We start from the raw sequence: 23,447 nt of genomic DNA on the forward strand, positions 1-23,447 counted from the left end.
TGTGGCACTAGAAACACAGTGGCGAATAAGACAGTCACTAAGTGAGGTACAAGATCTTTGTGACAACTTGCAGCCACATAGGGGCTTTGGCTTGGTTTTGCCTATTTTAATACTGTTGGAAGTCTGGCTTCTCATCTCCTAGGTTTACTGCATCTAGAAACTGCATAGTCTGTTTCTCTGTTATCTTTCATTTGTATTGTGGGTAAAGGGTTAACCAACCTTTTGATTTTCTTCAAGAGAAGGTTCCCTTAGGTTGACATCCGAGCTCTGTTCCCCTGGTAACCTGGCAAGAGTCAAATGTCAAATATGTTTCTAAGCAACGTTGCTCATGATGAAAAGGACCAATGATTGGCACCTTGCTTCAGATTGAGAGGAGCTGTGAATGAACTCTAAGGACCTGATGGGGAGGGACGTCGCACTTAGGGGCTGGCACCTGAGAAGTTTCCTGACGTCTGTGCCCAGTGCTACCTGGACTGAGGGAAGGACCCCTCTCACCGGCTCCTCCTCTCCACCTTGGAGCAGATACCTATCCCCTGAGTCTGAATGTGGAGTTAGTTGAACCTAAAAAAGATTTCCTGGTGGGCACTGCATTTTCTCTTCCTATTTCAGTATCTTTGAAATTTGAGAATATATAACAGCTGTCCATGTAACTCTGTTCCCAGTTTTCATATATAATGATGAATTCTGTCCAACAGAAGCAGCAAAACTGAATTGATTATTGTGTCCAAAGTTTGGTCGCCTCTATTACTTCCTTCCACCAAGTTCTCAAAACCCCCGTTACCCTAGTACTTTACACATGAAGGCCCCCCTCACCCTTTCCCTGTACTTAAAACACTTCAGGGGCGTGTTTTGAGAAGTGAAGATTCATTTGTGCAACAGAATAATATTATACTTGATAGTTACTCTCATGCTACAAAAGTTTTCCTAATCCAATGCAATAAAAAATAGTAAAAATGTTAAAAATTAAAATATGTGAAAACAGTATTTAATAATGAATTGGCCATTTTTTAATTAAATGCTTGAAAAAAATTTACAGGCTGAAGAGATAGGAGAAGCTTGTGATGGCTCTGAAATTGATGACTAGAATCTTCCAAGGGTTTGGAAAATGAGAGCACTTTCTTTTACGTAAGTTCATTTCTTAAAGTAGCCTTTTCTTCTCCTTGATACTGGAAAGGAGGCAGATTTTTGCCTTAACATAAGAAAGGACTTTCTAATAATAACACCTGCTTGAGATAAAAATGACTTTAGTTTGACTCTTGAAAAATGAAGTTTCCCATTTTTGAAAACCAAAGGAGGTTAATGATTAAATTATCTGGATCCCTTCCAATCTGGAAAATCTTTATTTAGGGCTCATTCTTGTAATAAATCTTTATTGAGAACCTAAGTGCAAAGCATAAATATTTGTGAAATTATTGAACTTACTTTTGACTCACTAGTCAGATTCAGTAAGAGAAAAGGAAAATAGGAGAATCTGAGGGTAGCTGCAGAATTTGGAAGAAAAACGATGAAAGGTAAGTGAAGCAAAAAAGAAAATGGAGAATATCTTTTCTTAGAAGAGAAGATCATCTTAGGATGAACCTTAGGAGTTAGCTGGAAAGAATTTCAGAAACGTCTTGGAATGATGAATAAGCCCTCCCTGAAGCAAGAGGCAAGACAGAACAGCAGGTTCTATTCTGGTGCTCAGGTGGGAGAGTTCAGATTCGTGTGGATGCCTCAGGGACAGGCTCTGGGGACAAAGGACAAGCCAGCCTTCCACCCTGGGTCTTGGCACTGCCCCCGTGTGAAGCCCTCTATCCCCTGCGGCCACCACCAGGCCAGGTCCAGGCCCAGCCACCTTCTTGGGCCCTGTGCACCCCAAACTGCCCCACAGCAAAAGCACATGCCTTCAGAGTCATCTGTGTGTGCACCAGCCGCTGTGCATGTGGGCGGAGCTGGACCACAGCCCTGCGTGCACACAGCTACCTGCTTACCGTATGTGCCCATGCACACGCTCTGCTGTCCTATCAAACTCAACTCACAGCACACAAGCTCAAGGATAAACGATGAGGAACTTGAAGAGAGCAAAGGCAGAGCATTACGCTAAGTCGATACAAAGCCCTCCGAGCACAGGACCCTGTGCGTCCTCACACTCGAGGGTCCTTGCAGCTGGTCCTGCCGCCCTGTGTCACACACTGTGCTGGATCTCCTGCAAGAGAGGCCACGTGATGGCTGGTTCAAGGTCAACTCCCAACTTACCAACACAGCCATAAATAAATAAGTAAATAAATAAATAAATAAAATAAACCCAAAGTTTAAAAAAAAAAAACAAAAACTACAATGAGCTATCACCTCACAACCGTCAGAATGGCCGTCATCAAAAGAATCTATAAACAGTAAATGCTGGAGAAGGTGTGGAGAAAAGGGAACCCTCCTACACTGTTGGTAGGAATGTAAATTGGTACAGCCTCTATGGAAAACAGTATGGAGGTTCCTTAAAAAACTAAAACTAGAGCTACCATATGATCCAGCAATCCCACTCCTGGGCAGATATCTGGAGAAAAACATGGTTCAAAAGGATACACGCACCCCAATGTTCATTGCAGCACTGTTTACAATAGCCAAGACACGGAAGCAACCTAAATGTCCATCGACAGAGGAATGGATACAGAATATGTGGTACATATATACAATGGAATATTACTCGGCCATTAAAAAGAATGAAATAATGCCATTTGCAGCAACATGGATGGACCTGGAGATTATCATCCTAAGTGAAGTAAGCCATACAGAGAAAGATAAATATCATATGATATTGCTAATATGCAGAATCCAAAAAAAATGGTACAAATGAACTTATTTAAAAAACAGAAATAGATTCATAGACTTAGAGAACTAACTTATGGTTACCAGGGGGGAATGGGGGGGCGGATAGATTGGGAGTTTGGGATTGACATGTACCCACGGCTATATTTAAAATAGATAACCAACAAAGACCTACTGTAGAGCATAGGGAACTCTGCTCAATATTCTGTAATAACCTAAATAGGAAAAGAATTTGAAAAAGAATAGATACATGTATATGTATAACTGAATCACTTTGCTGTACACCTGAAACTAACACATTGTTAATCAACTACACTCCAATATAAAATTAAAATTAAAAAACAAAAAACAAAAAACCTCACTTCTAAATTCTAGCATTAAGATGGAGAAAGCAGGAAGCATTGTCATGAGTTGGCCACCTGGATGAAAAGGCACTGCCCCCTTCAGCTCTGTGCTAGCTTTCCTTTGCCCTCGTGCATCTCTTCCTCAGGAGCTATCCATTCTAGAATTATCTAATTGTCATCCAGGAGGGGTTTGCATCCAGGGCAAAACATGAGTAAAATTCAGAAAGGGTGAGAAGTACCCCCAGACTTTGTACAACAGGACCAGCTTGATTATGAGAGAAGGTGGAAAAGGAGAACCAGCAGAGCACAGGCTAGTTTCAGGCAGATCACTTTAGGAAAGAGCACATGTGGGGTTTAAGACCTGGAAATTAATTCCCTTAAAATCAGCCCACTCTGCTTCGTACCTCCTTGAAGTTTTCACATACACCCATTTTGAAGACTCCTGGAATATTCTAAATATTATTTCAAAACTCAAAAAAGAAAAGTTTTTAAGGATGAGTATGATGACTTCCATTTCTGGTTATATGAGGGACTAGATGTCCAGAGAAAGCTTTCCGATATGGATCTAAGCATTCTGGATGAAAAATTTTTTAATATTTTAAAACTATTGGTAGAACTGTTTTGAAAAGAATAGATAAGGATAAGAAAGTGAAAATCCTGAGAGTTAAGCCTCTCTTGTGCTGGCGTTTGTCAGGAGGTGGGGCAGGCGTGTGTACCTGGGTCTCCTAGGTGCTCATAGAGTGGGGAGAAAAGACAAAATCACGAGGCCTGTAAAAGTCAAGAGGATGGATTGGGAAACATCCACATGAACCCAGAATCCCAGAAAGGATACACTGTCAGAGGCTTGAGCTGGGGAGGGAGTTCTCTCTAGAGAACTGCCCTAGAGAGATACAGTGCAGCTGGGCCAGAATTTATATCATCCGTGTTATCCCCTACAATAAATCTCCGCCAGATGGTTGGTTTAAAACGCTTCCAACAACTTATTGGGGTGATGGAAAGCTGCCCAATAATGCACAACTATGTAAATATACTAAATTAACGAAACTTGCATATGTAAATTTGCTACGTAAATTACTAAAACCCAAAGTGTACACTTAAAATGGGTGAATTCTATAGCATGTAAATTATACTTCAATAACGCTTTGGGGCCAGAGGTAGGAGGCAGATCGCCTGTCTTGCTCCCGATCTGATCGTATATCAATAGCCAATACAGGCAGCTAATGCCCTTCACCAGCAGTGTTTCCTGACCAAAGACAGAATTAAAAGGGAAAAGAAATCCAAGAACAGAAAGGCAGAATGAAGAGGAGAAAACTTATCCGTGTCGTGAGACACTGGCTGTGTCTGAATTGTCTTCCAACATGACTCAAGCAACCTTGGCATAGCAAACCAGGTCAAATCTGCATTAATTCACCACCATGACACTCACGCTATGATTACTCAGAAAAAAAAAAGTGATCTTGGGATAAATAGAGGCGCAAGAACAAACTCATAACAACCCCTCCTTTTGTCTTTTTCTGTGAGAGGTGGAATGAAGAGTGTTTGGCTGTGTGACCAGCCCTCCTGAGAAATGCAGCACACAGGGAATGCCAGTCATGTGCCCTGTCCTATCACTGTCTTCCTCGAGTCTTAGGGGAACTTGTGAGTTTCGGTGGTATATGGTTACTCCCCAGCCATGTGTCAGCACAAATGTCCCTCACCTCCTTCAGCTCTTGGGTTACTTCTTCATATGTATTGTTCTTCCTACTCACTCACATGAGTCTCATGTACTTGTTTCCTACTTCTGTCCCAGTTAACACTGATTTCCTCTTGACATGGAACAAACAAATCTATTTTTAAGCTAATTTTGTTTTTCCCTGAGAATTTTATAATTTCCTTCTAACCAAATCCAGACAGTATCCCAAAATAATACATTTTGGTAAAACTAATATATTTTGAATGTGTCACCTGTTGACTAGACTTCTTCCACTATTTTACAAAGTAATCCCCAAAGGCAATCTGGTCTTCTTTTTTTTTTTTCCTGGAGATTTGGAATTAAAACTTTTATTTTTTTTGTTAAAGTATAATAGTTGATTTACAATGTTGTGTTGACAATCTGTTCTTAAAATGAGTCTTTTCTAAACAGACAGTAAGTCCATTTTAAACGGTATTTTGGTTTTTAAGATTACAAAATAATGCACAACATTTGTAAAATGTCTAATAATAAGAAACATACAGATGTAGAAAACAAACTTACGGTTCCCAAGGGGTAAAGGGGGGAGGGATAAACTGGGAGATTGGTATTGACATACACACACTACTATATGTAAAATAGATAACTAATAAGAACCTACTGTATAGCACAGGGAACTCTACTCAATACTCTGTAATGACCTATATGGGAATAGAATCTAAAAACGAGTGGATGTATGTATATGTATAACTGAGTCACTTTGCTGTACAGCAGAAACTAACACAACATTGTAAATCAACTATACTCTAGTAAAAATTAATTAAAAAAAAAAAAGAAACCTATATCCTAAAGCGGGAAGCCTCCCTTAATGGCCCTCACTGAATTTGGTCCCCTCCTAGGGGTAACCACTTGAACAGTTTGGTGTGTGTCCTCAAACCCATTGCTCTAAGTGTTTCCATCTGTATTCACACACGCGCGCACGCACACACACACAGTGCAATCTTAAATTTAACTTTCATGGAATGTCTGTACTTTTTTTTTTTTTTCACTTAACATACCCTGGAGATCTTTCCCTGTCAGTATATAGAGTTCTAACGTCATTCTTTTTGTTGCTTCATGGAATTCTATTACATGACTACACCATGATTAACAGAGTTTCTATTTTTTTGCTATTGCAAACAAGCTTCAGTGAGAATTCTTTATGCACAAGTGTCAATATTCCTATGTGATCGATCCCTAGATGTGAAAGAGCAGAGTCAAAGGCGTGATAGCTACTGCCGAATCACCTTCCATAAAGGATACATCAGAATCTGCTCTCACACTCAGTGCATGAGAATACCTGTGTTCCCACACCCTCATCATTCCTGGATTTTTATCTAACTTCTTAATATCTCGATATCAATGGATTAAAAAAAGGATATTCTTCTTCAGTTTGCATTTTCCTGAATACTAGTGAAATCTAGCATCTTTTCAGATGTTTTCAGTCATTTGTATTTATTTGCCTATTAATTCCTGTGCATTACTTTACCCATTTTTCCTACTGCCCTACTCAGAGTGGTTTAGAGAAATGCTCTAAATTATGCCTAATTATCAATTGTCGATTCTTCATGTGAAAATATTGCCTCCTTAATCTGTTGCTTGTCATTTTGTTTTGCTTATGATTTTTTTTTACTGTATGGTAGTTTACACTTTTTATGGAGTCAGATCAATAATTGATGGTTTCGGGGTGGGTGTTTGCCTAGCCCCAAATTACAAAATAATTTTTCTATATTTTATTTCAGTACTTTCAGTGTTTTGTTTTTTATATCAAGACTCTTATTCCATCCGGATGCCCTGTGTCCTATTTCCACTCTTTTGTGTTTATTTACTGAATTGCAGTTACTCTGGGTTTTGTTGGGAAGAATGACTCATTTCTGTAGTTCCTGCCACGGGTGTGTTTTAGGTTAAAGTATCTTTTGCTCTGGTTTCTGGAAATGGGATCCATCTGCTTACCGACCTCTAGTCAGTCCTCACTGATAGATCCTTTCCTTTTTTCTAGCACTACTTTGTTTGTATTCACATTTTTACATCTTCCCTTTCATTTCAATGGAATTTTGGAAGAAAATAGGATATAAATGCACATGCTTGTCTGCCATCTTGAATGGAAATGTCTGTGTATATATGTTCTGAGAAACACTTTTTATTATGAAATAAAAATATGCACATAATCAAAAATTTGGAAAATACAAAAAGACACAAAGAAAAAATAAAAATCAACCAAAATTCCACTATTCGATAATAAAAAATATCAAGATGTTGGCAAATTCACTACCAGCATTTCTAATGCATATAAATACAGTTTTCATAGAAATGTTGGATCGTATCATATATTTAGTCTTATACTATGCTTTTTAAACTCATATTATGTGAAGAGTATTTTTCTATATCCTTGAAAACATGATTTTATAAAAAAATGACTGTAGAGTACTCCATCTGCACATATTTCTTATAAATTAATGATCAGTTTCTTTTTAATAATATATGTATTTCCAGAAAGAGTAATACATTTCTATGAATCAATACAATCTCCTTTCCAACCCCGACTCCCAGTAGCCAGTTTCCGTTCCTGGAATCAACAAATGATATCTGATTATTTTGTAAAGATAAATCCCATATGTGAAACTGGGTGAGAGGTTACATACCTTTCTAGTTTCTGATACCTACTTGCTCTCCAGATTTGTATAACTTATACCACCTCCATATGAAGACGTTCTCTCTCTCTCTCTCTCTCTCTTTTTTAATATTTGTCAATTTGGAAGGCAAGGAATGATTTAATATGCATTTCTCTAAGAATAAAGTTAGAGCATTTTCTTTCATATGTTCATTAGCCCGTTCTACTGTACATCTGCCATCATAAACTATCTGTCCCTAGACTTTGCCACAAAGGACCCTTTAAAAGTACTTTCTTAGTTTTCAGAATTATGGTCATCCACTAAGCATTCCCACACCAAGTCAGACTGAGGCCTTTTCCAAAGGCGGGGCCTCTAGTTCCCTGAACTGTATCATCAGTGGAGCCCCACTGCTTTACATTCGTTTTGTTTCAATGAGCTTTCTAATACTGCTGGAGACTTCTTTCTTGAGGTCTACTGTGAACTTCTGACCAGAAAGAAGAGGGACAGCCTAGGGTTTTTCTCAGAGAAACCATGAAGATGACATAAGGCTGCCGTTTTCCGACGTCCCCTGATCTGAGCTCTTGCAGGTGGGCTGTTTGACCTGGAGTCCATCACCCAACTTCTCTGTGCCTTAGTCCACTCTCACTCCCTGCTGAGTGCCCCCCGCACCTCGACCCATTCTGTCCCCAAGTGGGGAAGTCTCTTCGCAGCTACCTCTCCTCATCCAGGCTGCAGGTGCCCCTCTTCCATGCACCCGGGGCACCTCCCTGCATGTCTATATCATCTGCAGGTGTGCACTTCCTGTGTCTCAGCCCCCCCCAAAAGACTCTGCGGTTCCCCCAGCCATGCAGAGGCCCCCCCACGGCACATGTCCTCGGGTGATGTTCGCTGACTTGAAACCAATGAACACACCTGCCCCATTCTCCAGGCTTATACAGCCTACCTGGCTCTTCTCACAGCCGAATAAAGAACAAATGTGCAGTTCCTCACATACCCAGGTCTGTCCCAGATATAGGTTGGCTAACCAGCTCTCCTCTGCGTGTTCAGCACTCCTGGGCGTCCAACTCAACCCTGGCTGAACTCCAAAGGCAATCCTGTCCCGACTCCCAGTTTTTCCTTCAGCGCCCTGTAACTTGGTGTTTCTTCTCCTCACGCCACCCATCAAACTCCACCCTCAGTCATTTCAGTGGTGACTCATATGAAATGATTAGCTAAGATTCTTAACTGATTTTTTTTATCTTTTGTTCCCCTGACAGATGTAGCATTGCTGTGTCTTCTGGATCCTTGAACTCAGTCACTTCAGTCATTTCCGTGGTGACTCAAATGATTAGCTAAGGTTCTTAACTGATTTTTTTATCTGTTTTTTTTTTTCTTTTTTCCCCTGACAGATGTAGCATTGCTATGTCTTCTGGATCTTTGCACACAGAGAAGACGTTCAATAAACACCGGTTGGATCAGAAGCAGTGCTGACTTTCTTTTTCCCAACTCCATCTCGTTAGAACAAACTTCTTCCGCTTCTCCTCGGCCCCCAGCTAGCTCCGCCCCCACCCGCCTCCCCCGGGCTCTCCCAGGCCCACATGCCGAAGTCCGGGCCAGCGAAGCTGTAGACCTTGATCCGGGCCAGCGAAGCTGTCGACCTTGATCCGGGCCAGCGAAGCTGTCGACCTTGATCCCAAGCGGAGGAGTCACACGCTGACCCGAACCGGTATCTGTGCCCCGCACTGCAGGCTGCAGAGGCTGGACCTGGCCCCCTCCCGCAGGGACCCCGCATATGCCGCCCCCGGTTCTCTTCTACGGGGGTCCCAACCTCCGGCTGTGCTTTAAAAACACCTGGGGAGCTATTTATTTTATGTGGCAGTAGAGCCGTTTACCTGTTGTGATAGTTTCAGGTGCACAGCAAAGCGACCCGGCCATACATATACATGTATGCACTCTCCCCCAAACTCCCCTCCCATCCAGGCTGCCACATAACATTGAGCAGAGTTCCCTGAGCTCTGCAGTAGGTCCTTGTTGGGTATCCATTTTAAATATAGCCGTGTGTACATGCCAATCCCCAACTTGGGGAGCTTTTTAATCGCTCGTACCAGGGCCCCCTGCCAACCCGGCAATTCTGACTTAATAATCCCGGGTGCAGCTTGGGCATTGCAATTTTTAAACACCCCCTGGTGCTTCTCCTGCTCGGAATCCAGGTGCGCGAGGGGTCCCCGCGACACAATCTCCAGCTCCTGCATCCGGCCGCCTGGGAAAAAAAAAAGAGCGCGCGCCCACACGGCGGGCGGGGCCCCCGGGCGCCCCACCCCCGCGCGGGCGCGGCCGTCCCGCCCTTGGACGTGGTCTCCGGCGGCGCGGGGATAAATCCGGAGCCTCGCGAGGCTGAGAGCCAGTGACGCGGCACCCGCGGCGGAGCAGACCGACTTCTTGACCGCAGCGAGGGCAGCGCGTTCCGGGTGAGTAGCCGAGGCCCGCGGGCTGCGTTAAGGTCAAGGGGGGGCGGCGCCTCGAGACGGCGCAGCCCGGGAGCCTGGGCGGCGGGGACGAGCGCGGGCCCCCGAGGAGTGAGCTGGTGGCCTCCCGCCCCATCCCGGAGCAGCGTGGGGCTGATCCCTGGTCCCCTCGTCTTCTCCGGGGCATTCTGACCAGGTGCCCTGCTCCCCGCTGCTCTGTGCATCTGCCTGTCCCTCCCCAGCCATCCCCCCGCATTCACCCCATTCCGCCCCCCGCCCCCTGGTACCAGGGCCGACTTGCGGCCGCGCCCTGGCCGGGGAAGCGGAAGTCACCTGTTTAGGCTGCACCACGTTAACTCAGCTTTTGGACCAAGGGGGCAAGCCATGGGATGGAGACACCAAAGAAGTCTTCAGCCTGATGATTAAATTTAATGCACATGCTCCCTGACTTCCTAAACTTTATACTAAAACAGAACCAGACGTTTACCTGGGTTCCTATGCATGCTATAACCCTCTTTCTTTGGTATAGCTGAGGATCCGAAGTTCATATGCTAGCAGGAACACCAATCACAGCCTTAGCTATTATTTACTTTGCTGTCACGTGCCTGGCACTGTTTTGGCAAGGCTTCCACGTTATGGGGAGCGGGGGGGGGGGGGGTGGAGGGGTGCGTAACCTGGCGGGGGCTGAGATCCAGCCCAGCGCGACTCCTCTTGCCCCGACCCCACGCCACGCCCTCCTCTACCTCCTGGAGAGGGCTGCCCGCAGCAATGGGGACTTTTTTGTTTTTCCCCAATCTGCTCAGAAGTTTCCTACGGGGTAGTAGTGACCATACTACCCTCCTTTCCTTAATACCTGTATTAACCTCATTTAACTTGCACACCTTCCCTATTTCGTAAATGTTGGCATGTCCCCGTAGAATCCCCCTATTTAGATGAGGAAACTGAGGCAGAAGAGATGCAACAGTTTTTAGCAAGGATGCTGAGAAGTCAGTGGCAGATCCAGGATTCCAACCCAAACTTTAATCTCTAGACCTCACTACCTGTGCAGGTACCCAGCAGACACCCTAAACCCCAAATGAGGGCGACTGCAGGATGCTAGGCTCTGGAGAACCTAGGAAGAATCTGCCAGGACAGGGATTAACAAGGGGCTTGTTTTAGGGCTTGCATCATGCCGGCACTGAGACAGCAGAACACCAAAGTGTAGAACCCGGTAACTTCCATGTCAGCCAGCACAGTGGTGAGGCTTCCGGCCACCCTTGTGGTGCTGGAGACACTGAGGAGAGAGGTGTCTCACCAGGGCAGAGACTATGGGAGGCTGCCCACCCCTTCAGCCCCAGGGACCAGCATCGTACCTGGCCGGGGTCGGTGCTCAGTAAACATGATAATGAACTCACCTGGCCTGCACGAACTAGCACAGGGAGGCTGGCTAAGCCACACACGTATTCTTCTGGTCCTCAGTCCCATCTGTAGAATGAGCCAAGAAACAACAATTCAGGGCACAATTTCCTAAGGGTCTGACCATGCTTCAAGGCGTCCTGTAGATGAATCTGTGAGAATTGGTCTGTCCTCAGCCAAGCTGCAAAGTAAGTGAAGAACCGCTTCACCTCACTAATGATGTCCCTCTTCTGTCCTCATCCCCGCCTCTCAAGTGACCACTCCATTCAGGGAAGCCTTCCACCCACAGCACAGTTTGCCTCTTCTCTCCTCATCCCGGAGGAAATAAGACCTTCCCTTCTTTCTCAGCTGGTTGTTAGTGAAGCATCTTACACACTCATTCTCACTAAAGTGTGAGTAACTGATAGGATGGAAGCACTGAGCCTTGTATGTGTTTGTCAAGGGGAGGCCTTTTATTCATTCAGCGAACCTACTGAGTGCCTTCCCGTGGGTCTGAGAAACAAGGTAGCATTGTAAAGCACTTACTGCTGGCCAGCACTGTGCTCACACGCACCGCAGACATTCTCATCCCATCTGCAAAACCACCCGAGGCCACAGGACCAGTAGAGGTGCAGAGACCGAGGCCCAAAGGGCCTTCGTGGGCCGCCCCAGGTTCCACAGCTAGGCAGGGGCAGGGCCTACCCATCTCCCACCGATATCCTACAATCACAGGGCCGAGTGGGAAGTGATCTGGGCCTCAGAGCATGGGGAAGGGGTACCGTGTGGTGACAGCAAGTCCAGGCGAAAGGTTTCGAACGTCTGGTTACTCCCCTCCAGGTACATTATACAAATAGGGTTTTACATTTTCCTCTTGAATCTCAGATTTTAAAGAACAACAGTGCAAATAAGAAAACAGAAACCTAAACGGAGGTAAAAATAAAACCAGAAGAGAGCAGTTACATCATAAACACCACATGGTCAAGACTTTGACTGTGAATAATCAGGACCTGTGATTATTATGAAGAAAGGTTAACTACGAGAAATAGTGAACTTCTCCTTTGGGTTAAATCTGGGCACGTGTACAGTTCCTGGTTACTGAACCTTTCTGTCACGTATAATGCTTAGCAGGCACACGGATAGCAATGACCTTGCTGCTGTGAAGGCAAGTTGGCCGAGATGGTCCCTGTGGGTTCCCTCCCCTTTCTAAGTTCAGAGTCTGCTACCAGGAGAGATGTTTACATCACACTTCTTGGCTTCTTTCACTTTTGCAGAAAGTATGAGCTCCATGGAGTAAGCAAGCTCAGAGGGATTGGATACCGAGGTCCTCATGGGAGTCTCTCTTGCTTTATAGGTGTCAGCCAGAACATGGCGCCCAACCTGAACTCAGTCAAGAACTTGTTCGTTTTCTTAGGAAAATCAGTGTTTGCCCTTCTGGAGGTTATGGTTTTTACCTTCATCCCAAGGCCACAGAAGAGTGTTGCTGGTGAAATCGTACTTATAACAGGCTCTGGGAGTGGACTTGGAAGGCTCTTAGCCCTCAAATTTGCCCGCCTTGGATCGGTGCTTGTTCTCTGGGATGTCAGCAAGGAGGGGAACGAGGAGACCAGCAAGATGGCTTGCGAAGCCGGAGCCGCAAAGGTTTACACCTATACCTGTGACTGCAGCCGGAAGGAGGAAGTGTATAGAGTGGCCGATCAGGTAAACCTGGGGTGCTTGCTGTTTCCTGTGGGTAGTGAGAACGCTACGTAAATTCTTTGACATCCATCAGTTTCTTTGTCTGTTGGCCTTCCTCGGTGCCGATGTGCCTCTCTCCCACATCCCTGTACTTTAAAAAATATTGGAGAGTGGGAATTAGGATTTTTGAGTTCTCACTGCGTGCAATACACCATGCTTAGCACCCTGTATGAGTTGTATCACAATCCTGTAAAGTCAGGCCTCTTATTATCTCCACATCACAAATAAGAAAATGGAAACTTAGGGCAGGTGAGTCGCTTACCTGAGAAACACAGGTAATAAGTAGCAGAGCTACAGCTGGGACTTGAGTCTTTTAACTCTGAAGAACGCCCTCTAACCAGCGCGTGTGCTCGCTGTGCTGGCCCCCGTTACCGTGCGAGAGATGGGCCGTAGCACCCTTCTTTGAGGGTAAAGAAACTGAGAAACAGGGATATTAAATAACCTGTTTGGGGTCACCGAGCTAGCACAGGACCAAGCCAGGATGTGAACCCATATCTAGCCTCATTGTAAGTCCAGCTCTTCCCCCTGCCCCCAACAGAGCTTTCCATTAACGTGCATTTCTCTTAAGTGGTCATATGAAAATCAGAATATTCATCCTAAAGACTCAACTGCAGCTGCTGCTTTGGCAGTGACACAGATGCACTTAGAAAGAACGCTTTCAGGAAACCAGAGCTCCCATAGGCCAGCGGTAAGGGCGTTCTGAGCTCGTGGAGGCACGTACCTGTTTGGAGGCTGCCTCTTTTCCCTGAGAAGGATTTCTCAGCCCGCTCACTGGCACGAGCGCTCCACGCATCACTCTCTGCGGCTCTCAGAATTCCCCCGTTTAGTGAGAAGGAAGGAGGCAGACCGGCCTGTGGGAAGGTTCCTGCACAGCTTGTCGGCTCTAACCGGGATCCCCTTGCGGCTTCTCACCTCACTCACTCCCTAGCGCAGGTCCCTGGCCAGTGAGTCTCTTTTGTTTTAAGTTTGTCTTTTGTCTTTACATTTTATACGTCCGTGACCACCACCGTCACCAATCGCAGGCTGCCCAGCAGAGTCTGGGGATCCAAACCTAACAAATGGCGTGGACTTGTGCAGGGACCACCCTTCAAAGCACAGGGGTGTTTGCTGTGACCACCCTCACAAAGTAAGCTCTTTGCACTTGGAGCGCCAGTCGCCCGGCACATTGACTTCCACTGGCTATGACTGATGTCTCCAGCCACTCTTAAGCAGTGATTGGTTCATATTTAAACACAAAAGACCTTAAGATATTGATACTATAAAGCAACCATTTCCACTTCTTGTTCTTGATAGACGAGAGGTACCAGAGAATTTTTTTTCCCATAAAAAGGTGTAAACAAGGGGCAAACTTTCAGAGCCAGAAACTTTCTCGATTGCATCCTAAATTTCTCCCAGGCTGTGGATCTCGTTGGCTAGTGGATACCCAGCACGTCAGCCTCCGTGCTGGGACCCAGGCCTTCTGCAACAGCAGAGGAAGGTGGCAGCATCTGCCTGGCTTCAGTAGTACCACCTCCCTGTGCCCAGCTGCACCATCCTCATAGGCAGGTTCAGCCCCATACGTGCACACCCACACGTGTGCACACAACACACAGAGCTGGAGATGTAAGTGGTGCTGCAACCAGTGGTGCCCTCCGATTCCGGGGGGACGGGGCCCCTGCTCTGCGACACAGATCACAGGAATGAAATTCAAAACACAAAGGCAGAGGGACAGCCACAGCCCCTGCCGTCAAGCCTAGAAATTCCTGTTGCTCATTTCTGACAAAGGGCCTGGGTCACATGCTGAAGGTTTGCTCTAAGGGGAAGGCTCCAGCGGCGCTCCCCGAATTTTTATTCCTGAAGTTTGTTGACACCTACTCTGGCCAGTGTGACAGCAGCAGACGGGGGCCCCCTCTGATCCTCCTTTCACAGATCTTACACCTGAAAGTCTGTGTTGGGGAGAAGAGAACCAGCCAGCTGGTGAAAACAGGACGGACGGGTTCTGAGCCCAGCGGTGTGTTTGAAACGCGCATGTGAATATCGTACACCCTCCGTTCCCTGCCCGCCCCCATCGCTGTGCGGGCCGGGTCGTGATTTATACGGCATGGCTGTCATGCCTCATGTGCCATCGCATTCATTAAAATGGTGTGCTGCTTACACATCAGTTTAGCATAGGGCCAAGTTACTCATCACTGAGTATAAGAGTAGCTCTACCTGTAGAAGGAAAGTAGCATTGCAGTGTTGGAACCATCATAGGACGGGAGGAAAATGAGTAGAGAGGCATCAGACTTAGATCTCTGCTGCACCGTAAACTCTGCAAAGGAGATGAACATACTTTGCTTTTAGAGCGCATTAACTCTGTCTGAGTTAACAAGGACAGGGAGCCTATAAGACTATGGGGAAGTGAAGCTGGATGATGTAAGAAATTACAGGCATACCTCGTTTCATTGCACTTCAAAGGTACTGTGTTTTTTTTTTTACCATTTGAAGGTTTTTAACAAATTGAAGCTTTGTGGCAGCCCTGCCTTGAGCAACAGTGTTGTCACCATTTTTCCACCATTTGCTCACTTCCTGTCTCGGGGTCACCTTCTGGTAATTCTCACAGTATTTCACACTTTTTCATCATTATTATGTCTGTTCTGGTAATCTGCGATCAGTGATCTTTGTTACTACGATAATTCACTGAAGGCTCAGATGATGGTTAGTATTTTTAGCAAAAAAAAAATTTTTAATTAAGGCAACTTGTCTCTTAGACATAATGCTATTGCACACTTAATAGACTACAGTATAGTGTAAACATAACTTTTATATGCACTGGGAAACCGAAAAATTCGTGTGACTCCGCTTTATTGCGGTATTTGCTTTACTGCGGAGGTCTGGAACCGAAGCCAAAGTATCTCCGAGGTCTGCCTGTGCTGCACTGGTGGTACTGTTTTCCTTATTCAATTCAGGTTAAGAAAGAAGTTGGAGACGTTTCAATCCTCATCAACAATGCCGGAATCGTAACAGGCAAAAAGTTCCTCGACTGCCCAGATGAGCTTATGGAAAAGTCTATCGATGTGAATTTCAAAGCACATTTATGGGTAATTATTTTTTCTTCTCATTATAAATATAAAGTTACTCTGTCATTTTAAAGTGCCTTCCTCTTGTTCTCTTACAGTAGTCTTGGTCTCTAAATAAAGCACAGACTTCTTAATTCTAGCTTGAGCTGTCCTCTCCTGATCCAACTTAACCTACACCTCCCAGCGCCTCTGCTCAGAGAATCCTACAAAGACACAACTGTCCTCTCCTCCTGTCATAATCATGAACTGAAGGCCAGCCTGTGTCAGGTACTATCCCAGGCACCTCATGAAGAAGCCTTAAAACAGCCCAGTGAGACAAGGGACCATAGAAGTTAAAAGTGACCGTGCTTAGACATGACCAGGTGACCTTATCGTTTCCCTAAGAGAGTTCCTGGCTAGAACTCTCTTGAAGTGAAAGGAGGCGTGATTAACAAGCAAGCATCAATCAGGTCTGTTCAGGGCAAACCAAGACACACGGTCACCTTACTCGGTACCTAACCAGGGAAAGGAGAGTTCCCACCGGTCCCACCTGGTGACGCCGTGGCTTGAACATTGAGGCACAGCCCTGACTTCCAAGGCGACGTGCCCACGTTCAAGCTGTGTCTTCCTGGCCTTTGCAAAGACCAGTCACAGCTTCCCCAGCAACACACGTGCCCTCGTTCTGCCCCCCACCCCGGCCCTTGCTCACAGCCCATCCCCCAGGCCAGCTCTCTCCATCGGGGAGTGAGAGTTTGCTGGGCATTTCCGAGACCCCCTCCATTCTCCCCACGCCAACCTCAGGGGCTCCTGCCCAGCTCTCCTGTGACAGCCTTCACATGCCATTTGGAGTTTGTAGGTTTTGTGTCCCCGGTTTCACCAAAAACGTAACGCTGCTGGTGGTAGTTTCAGCGTTCCGTATAGTTTTGGGGAGAAAGATGGAAAGATTCCGAGCTAAGGGGCTACCGAGTTCCTTCAGGAACGACTGCAAGTGCTTGATGTTGTCTTGTTGCAAACGCCCCGCTCCTTCTCGAGACAGAAGTTAGAATGTACGGTCAGCATGAAGATGAGGGCGTCGTCTCCTAAGTGTCCGCTCCCGGGGCTTTGTGTTCCTTCCCCGCCGCTGTCCACGTCTCCATCCTGGTCTCCTCTTTCTCTCTCCCCTGCTCGTTGCTCATGAGCTTCTAGCGTTGCCCTGGCCCCTGTCATCCCCTCGAGTCCCCACCCTCTGTACACTCTTCCCAGGCGAGTTCGCAAACGCCCTTTGAGCACCTGCCCGGAGCAGGCACGTGACTGCTGAGGGTCAGAGAGCTCATGGTGACCATGCTCCCGAGGGGCGTGTCCCACGGAGCAGTGACGCCCCTCGTCGTGGACCGTCGGAACTCAGGGTGCCGTGGGTCACGCTGAGTTGTTGGCGCCTCTTTGACTTTCCACTTCTCTCTCTGTCTTTCTCTCTGTTAGTTTCTCTCTGAAACTCATTGAGATGCAGACAAAGGTTGTTTGACTGTTATTAGAGATCCCTTTTCTCACGTTTATTCATATTATTCCTATTTGAAAATATGAATATAAATTTATTTCATATAAATATGCAACTATCCATATTTGATTCATTATTCCTTTGTTGCAGAATACATGTCCCCAAATTTATTTCTCTTTTACCTCTTTTTCCCAGGTCCCACAGGAAAGGTGAAGGTATTCTGTATAATACATACTGAGACACAGTGTGTGTCTCCTCTGTCTAACAGATATTCTCCTTTCTGACATGGAATAAAAATAAGAAACCATTATTCAAAGAAGTATAGATGAGTTTAAAAATAAAGTGATATTTTCAAACTGAAGCCAGCAGCCGCATGTCCTGTGAACAATGTTCAGGAAAAATCTGAAATTCAAATATAAGCCCAGGGAGGAAAAAAGGCACCATGAATCGAAATAATCATGTCCTTGAGGCTCTTATTGGTTTGTGGATTGTGGCTGCCACAACTAAGAGTTTCCTATACTGCTTCAATTATTGGGTTAATATTGTGTTTTTAAAAGTCAAATATGAGCAAAATATAAGTCTGAATAAGTTATTTTTAATAATATTGGAATTGCCGTCAGGAAAGCACTGATACAGGTTAAACAAGTTAAGATGGTTATTTCCCAGATGTTTAAGTTTGAATATCCCAGTGCCTTCAGGGATTTTTTTGAGCTTAAACATTTTTTTTCAATCACAGTGATCATATAAACATCTGAAAAAAAATATAAAATGTGGCATAAAATGTTAAACATTTTACCTTGATCTTCTTAGACTTATAAAGCCTTTCTACCTGCTATGATCGCTAATGACCATGGACATTTGGTCTGCATTTCAAGTTCAGCTGGATTAATTGGAGTAAATGGGCTGGCCGGTAAGAGAAATGTGATATTTTACAATTGCAAAGTTTCTTGTAACTTTAACTTGAGTAATAGCTCTGAATAATCAGCACTGACCTTATGCACTAATAATAAAGGATAATAGATGAAGGGGGATATTCAGTAAGGTAAGTGGTTGAGAACTTCATGGTCCAGCAAAATCACCCAGCAGTTTATACTTACACGAAGTTGAACTATGCACTTCAGAAGCACTAGGTCTTAGGCAATCCCTTGGGTTTAAAAAAAGAGAAAAGAGAGACCCTAGTGATAAATTTCTTACACAAGGGATCAGCTTAGTCACCGTCCCCCAGAACTCCCCCGGCACTGTTATCAGGATGATAAGGGGACCCTCATCCCTCCTAAGTTTCCATTAAGTCGTCTCCCCTAGCCGTGAGTTTAGAGAAAATGTCTTCACCCCAGGAAACCTAAAATTAACCTCTTTGCTTTTCCATTGGTTGGAGACTGGCAGAAACTTGTTGTGACTCCCATTTCCCTGGCAACTGACTTGACATTAGCAGTGGGGAGGGGACAAAGATGTACGCCAAGGTCTTCGGTGAAGGTGGCCCACTGGGGAGCTGGTTCTAGGAGGAGCGGAAGTCCTGTCCCTCCTGGAGGCTCACCCACCGGAACCCTAAATGCAGCACTCAGTAGCGGACGGCCCAGCCGGCTGACTGGGCCCCGCCTAGTGCTTTTGAGCTGAGCAGTGTGGTTCAAGGTTCACAACACTAGTCTCAGCAGATATGTCTCAGCTACATGGATAGGTTTCCGGAACCACGCGTCACCCAAAATATTGGCAGTCTGTACACATCTCCCTGTGCCCTGGATTTCCCTTCCTCTGTCCTCCTTAGAATTCATCAGGTGTTATTATTACCTCTGTCTCGTACATCTGAGAAATCACGGGTCCTTGAAATAATACGAGTGTACTTACAACTCCTCTTAATCCTTTTCCTGGACACAACATCTCTGTCTTCAGACGGACGTCTCTCCCACCCGTGCTCCCCTTAGGAACAAGCGTAAGCCTTTTGCGTTCCCACAGGGTGAGAGGTGGCTCCTCTGTGTCAGAACCTCAGGAATGCTCCTTAGAATGCAGATTCCCGGGCCCTGGGCCGTACCCACACCTCCTCATCTCGGGGGTCGAGGAGCTCAGAGAGCTGCATTTCTACCCAACGACTCAGATGATCCCAGAAGCGGCTCAGGACCCCCCCGCCTCCCCGCCCCTCCTTCTGTCGGCTTCCCCACCGTCTTGGGCAGCCCACACCCGGCGTGTGTGGCCTGGATCTTGCCAGCTGGGGGAGCTGCTTCCCACCGGAGCCAGGAAGTGCGCATCACGTGAGGCAGAGGGAAGGATAAGTCCACCTAGACTCCTCTTCTTCCGCCCACGTTTCCATTTAGCAAATTGAATATTCAGGTGTTTACTTGAAGTGAGTGTAACTGAGGACAGAGAGCTCAAAACTGACACAAATACCAGTTTCCCGTCCCCCCTGCATTTGAAGATGCTTGAGCAGTTTAGGTGGAAGGGACAGAGTCCTTTGTTTTCCTTCTGGAAGTGGAAGAATTAGAGTTGGAAGAAAATTTGATCTGAGTATCATGGCCCACACTGATCTCCATTGCCTAGACTCCCACCTGACCCATTATCTTATTTCTCCTTTTGTGCGTCTTCCTGCCCCGATTGGGCTGCAGTTCTTTGGGACAGGGACAGGACGCACATCTTGTGCCCCATGTCACGGCCGGCAGAGTGTCTGACCATCACTAACACGGGAGTAAAGGCCAGCTGTGTGACCCGCCTCTCAGGAGGCTCCCCGCAGCCCTGCTTCTCCGCGAATCCACGTGGTCACTGTATTCTGACCTTGAGGTGACCGTGGTCCTTCCCACTCACTCCTCGCCCCTTCCAGGTGGAGCAGACCAAGATCATACAGAATAAGAACTCTGAAATTGCTGTCCCGTTCTCTGTTGGTATTCGTGTCACGAGGAAACCTTAATGTAATGACATTTTAAAACTTTACGCTAAAAAAAAACAAAAAAAACAAAACAAAAAAAAAACTTTACGCTATGCATTAGCATCGTTTGTCTTTTTTCAGATTATTGTGCAACTAAATTTGCAGCCTTTGGATTTGCTGAATCGGTATTTATGGAAACATTTGCCAAGAAACAAAATGGGGTCAAAACCACTATTGTGTGCCCATTTTTTATCAACACTGGAATGTTTGACGGTTGTACTACTGGGTAAGCATGTCCTTTGATTTCAAAGAAACTATGTTCTGAAAAATGATTGGCCATCCATTTTATTGTGTTCTGTTTTCTAAAGTTGTTTAAAAAGATCTTTCCAGCACGCAGCCTGATTCATAAACGGTTTCAGAATTTCTTTCCTCAAACGCGGTTGTGTTTAAGATACTGGGTTTAAAAGCAATGGGTTATCAAGGCTGTATCCAAGTTGCAGCCACCCTGCGGCCCAGACCTCCTCCCCCATCTCCTCGGCACTCCCATCGCACCCCCTTTCTGCCACCTGACTCCATCCTGCCTTCATCCCTGATTCCACAGAAGGACCAGAAATTGTTGAAGGGGCATAAATACCCAGTCTGCACTCATGAGATGACAGGCAGGTAGTTTTCTTTTCTTTCTTTTTTTGGTTTTTTTTTTTGTTAAATATTTATTTATTTATGTATTTGGCTGCTCCAGGTCTTAGTTGCGGCATGCATGTAGGATCTAGTTCCCTGACCAGGGATCAAACCCGGGCCCCCTGCATTGGGAGCATGGAGTCTTAACCACTGGACTGCCAGGGAAGTCCCGGCAGTGATTTCTCAAAGACTTGCTTTACAACATTTAGACCATTCATTTAATATGGTTTCACATATGTGCGTATTGTAACATCAGTGTATTACTTAGAATCATTTTTCATTTCGAATCCTAGTTATGCTATTATTTGCCAGGTCGATAATAAGGAAGTAAGTATAGAAAAAGATCAGATCTGGCAAGGAAAGAAGCAAATAAATGATAATGTCTTACAACTGTTTTATCCTATTTTTAAGAATTGCTTTTATTAATTTCTTAATATGTGGCCTTTTTTTTTTTTTTTTTTTGACCCCCTAGCTGTCCTTTTCTGTTACCGATTCTGGAACCAGAATATGCAGTCAGGAAGATAGTAGCTGCTATCCTGCAAGAAAAACCGTACTTATATATGCCAAGATTTATGTACTTCATAGTGTTTTTAAAAAGGTAACAGTATCTGCTTCTATTACTTCTGTAATGTGTCAATCATATCAACAAATTACTCCAGATCCTACAGAGAGGAGCCACTTAAAAAATATCTGTTAAATGAATGAATTTTGATCCCTTGGTTGTGCCCATTTGCTGACACAATCTCAAATGTGCATACTTGCAGTGCTTCCCATGAGTCAGAAAATGGAGGTTACATTTGCTTTCATAGGCTGTTAGTTCTGGGCCCAGATGGGGAGATACCTGCATAGGTCCTGAGAAGGCTTTGGAGACCCGAGGAAGTTCAGTGACAGGGCACCACACCACACCCTCCTTCAAATATCCATTCAGTCATCGTCAGAGTGGCGAGTGTCTGCCATGCTCTGTTGGCCACCCCAGGGTCCGGGTCACAGCAAAGAACAAGAGAGACAAGAGTCCCTGCTCTCATTGGATATTCTCTTCTCGGGGGGCTGGTGGAGGGAACAAACAAAAAAGTGAAGTAAAAGAAAGATATTCTGGGTGGTCATAAGTGCTATGAAGGAAATACAAAGCAGGAGAAGATGATCCCAGAGCAGGAGGTGGAAGAGTGCACGTCAGGATTTAATTGTCAGTATGGTCCTCACGGGGGTCTCATGGGGAAGGGTCACATTTGACCAGAGACCTGAAGCCGGGGAGGGCAGGAACCACCTGGATATCTGGGGCTGCCCTCGGAGGTACAGTGAGCACAGGGCCGTTTTCTTCCCCCCACTCCTAGGACGAGTCTCCGGTGTGTTTACTGTGCCTCTCCTCACCCTGCAGTGTGAACGTCGGGATGGACGGGGTCAGAGTGTCAGGAGGGGTGAGCGGGGTGGAGAAGGTGAACAGTCTTAGTTGGGTCATGCCAAAGCTCGGAGGAGCTATTGCATCTAATCCTCCCAGTGGTCCCAGAAAGAAAGAGCGATGACCTCTTTTGACAGTGGAAGGAACTGAGTCTCCAGAGGCCAGTAACACTGCGAGTGACAGAACTAGGATGCAAGCCAGGCTCACGACTCCACAGGACTTCACGGCTTCCTATCCATCATTACAGAGTGTAGTGAGGCCTTGGAGACTGAATAATGTAAATAAAGCAAGGAGAGATACAGAGACCCTGGGCCAGTGTCCTCCCACGTGGTGGACAAGCCCTGAGTGACCATGAGGCAGGGACGTTCAGGTGGGAGTGTGTGAATGACTTCTTCTGCAACAAGTCAGTGGCCCTGCTTCTCAGCGGAGCCAGTAAAGATGCTTTCATGAATTATAACCAGGAAAGTTCACTCTTGTGTTCTCTTTAGTTTCTTGCCCCTCAAGATTGGAATGCTTTTGGCTGAGTATATGGGTATCTTTAATTCAATGGATGGCTTCTCTGGCCATAAGAAGAAAGACTGAAGACCAACTCTGGCTGACGTCACCTGATACCCAAAGTTACATGATGTGTGTTTCAATGAAGAAGTGTCTTTGTCCGACAGAATGTATCTGGAAACCACAAGTTCTTCGTCTGCTGTCCAGACTAGTATTTTCAACGAATGCCTTTGAAAATAATGTTGCGTACTGCTTTTCGGTTGAGTATTTTAAATTAAAAAACAAAAAACAAAAAAACAGCCCATTTTTGTCATTTGCTTGCAACAGCTGTGAAAGTGAGATAACCCTCTCTCTCGTGAACTGCCTTTCGCTTTGCTCTTTGGGGAGGCTGCTCAAATTTGGCTGGCTGTGGTTGAGCCCGCACTGGGCAGCGGAGACAAGGGCTGATGGGTGAGTGCTGAACTGGGTGCCCTCTCTCCAGAGGACACAGAGCTCTGGATTCCCCATTGCCCTGCTCT

General features: G+C 45.7%; 1 protein-coding gene across 2 annotated transcripts; it reads left to right on the forward strand.

Moving 5' to 3' along the window:
• Positions 1-9,775: 9,775 nt before the first annotated feature.
• LOC103000587 (short chain dehydrogenase/reductase family 16C member 5) lies at positions 9,776-23,220 on the forward strand. Of its 2 annotated transcripts, none has more exons than XM_057532256.1 (7): positions 9,776-9,913; positions 12,636-12,982; positions 15,946-16,077; positions 18,320-18,419; positions 20,502-20,646; positions 21,511-21,636; positions 22,923-23,220. In XM_057532256.1, the coding sequence occupies exons 2-7, from the start codon at positions 12,650-12,652 to the stop codon at positions 23,014-23,016; spliced, it is 930 nt and encodes a 309-aa protein (XP_057388239.1). In that variant the 5' UTR covers positions 9,776-9,913; positions 12,636-12,649; the 3' UTR covers positions 23,017-23,220. The 2 variants fall into 2 exon arrangements, with proteins under 2 accessions (XP_057388239.1, XP_057388240.1); XM_057532257.1 differs by having other exon boundaries at positions 9,833-9,913; positions 12,556-12,982.
• Positions 23,221-23,447: the final 227 nt, after the last annotated feature.

Source organism: Balaenoptera acutorostrata, chromosome 17, assembly GCF_949987535.1.
Source record: "Balaenoptera acutorostrata chromosome 17, mBalAcu1.1, whole genome shotgun sequence".
Taxonomy (NCBI): domain Eukaryota; kingdom Metazoa; phylum Chordata; class Mammalia; order Artiodactyla; family Balaenopteridae; genus Balaenoptera; species Balaenoptera acutorostrata.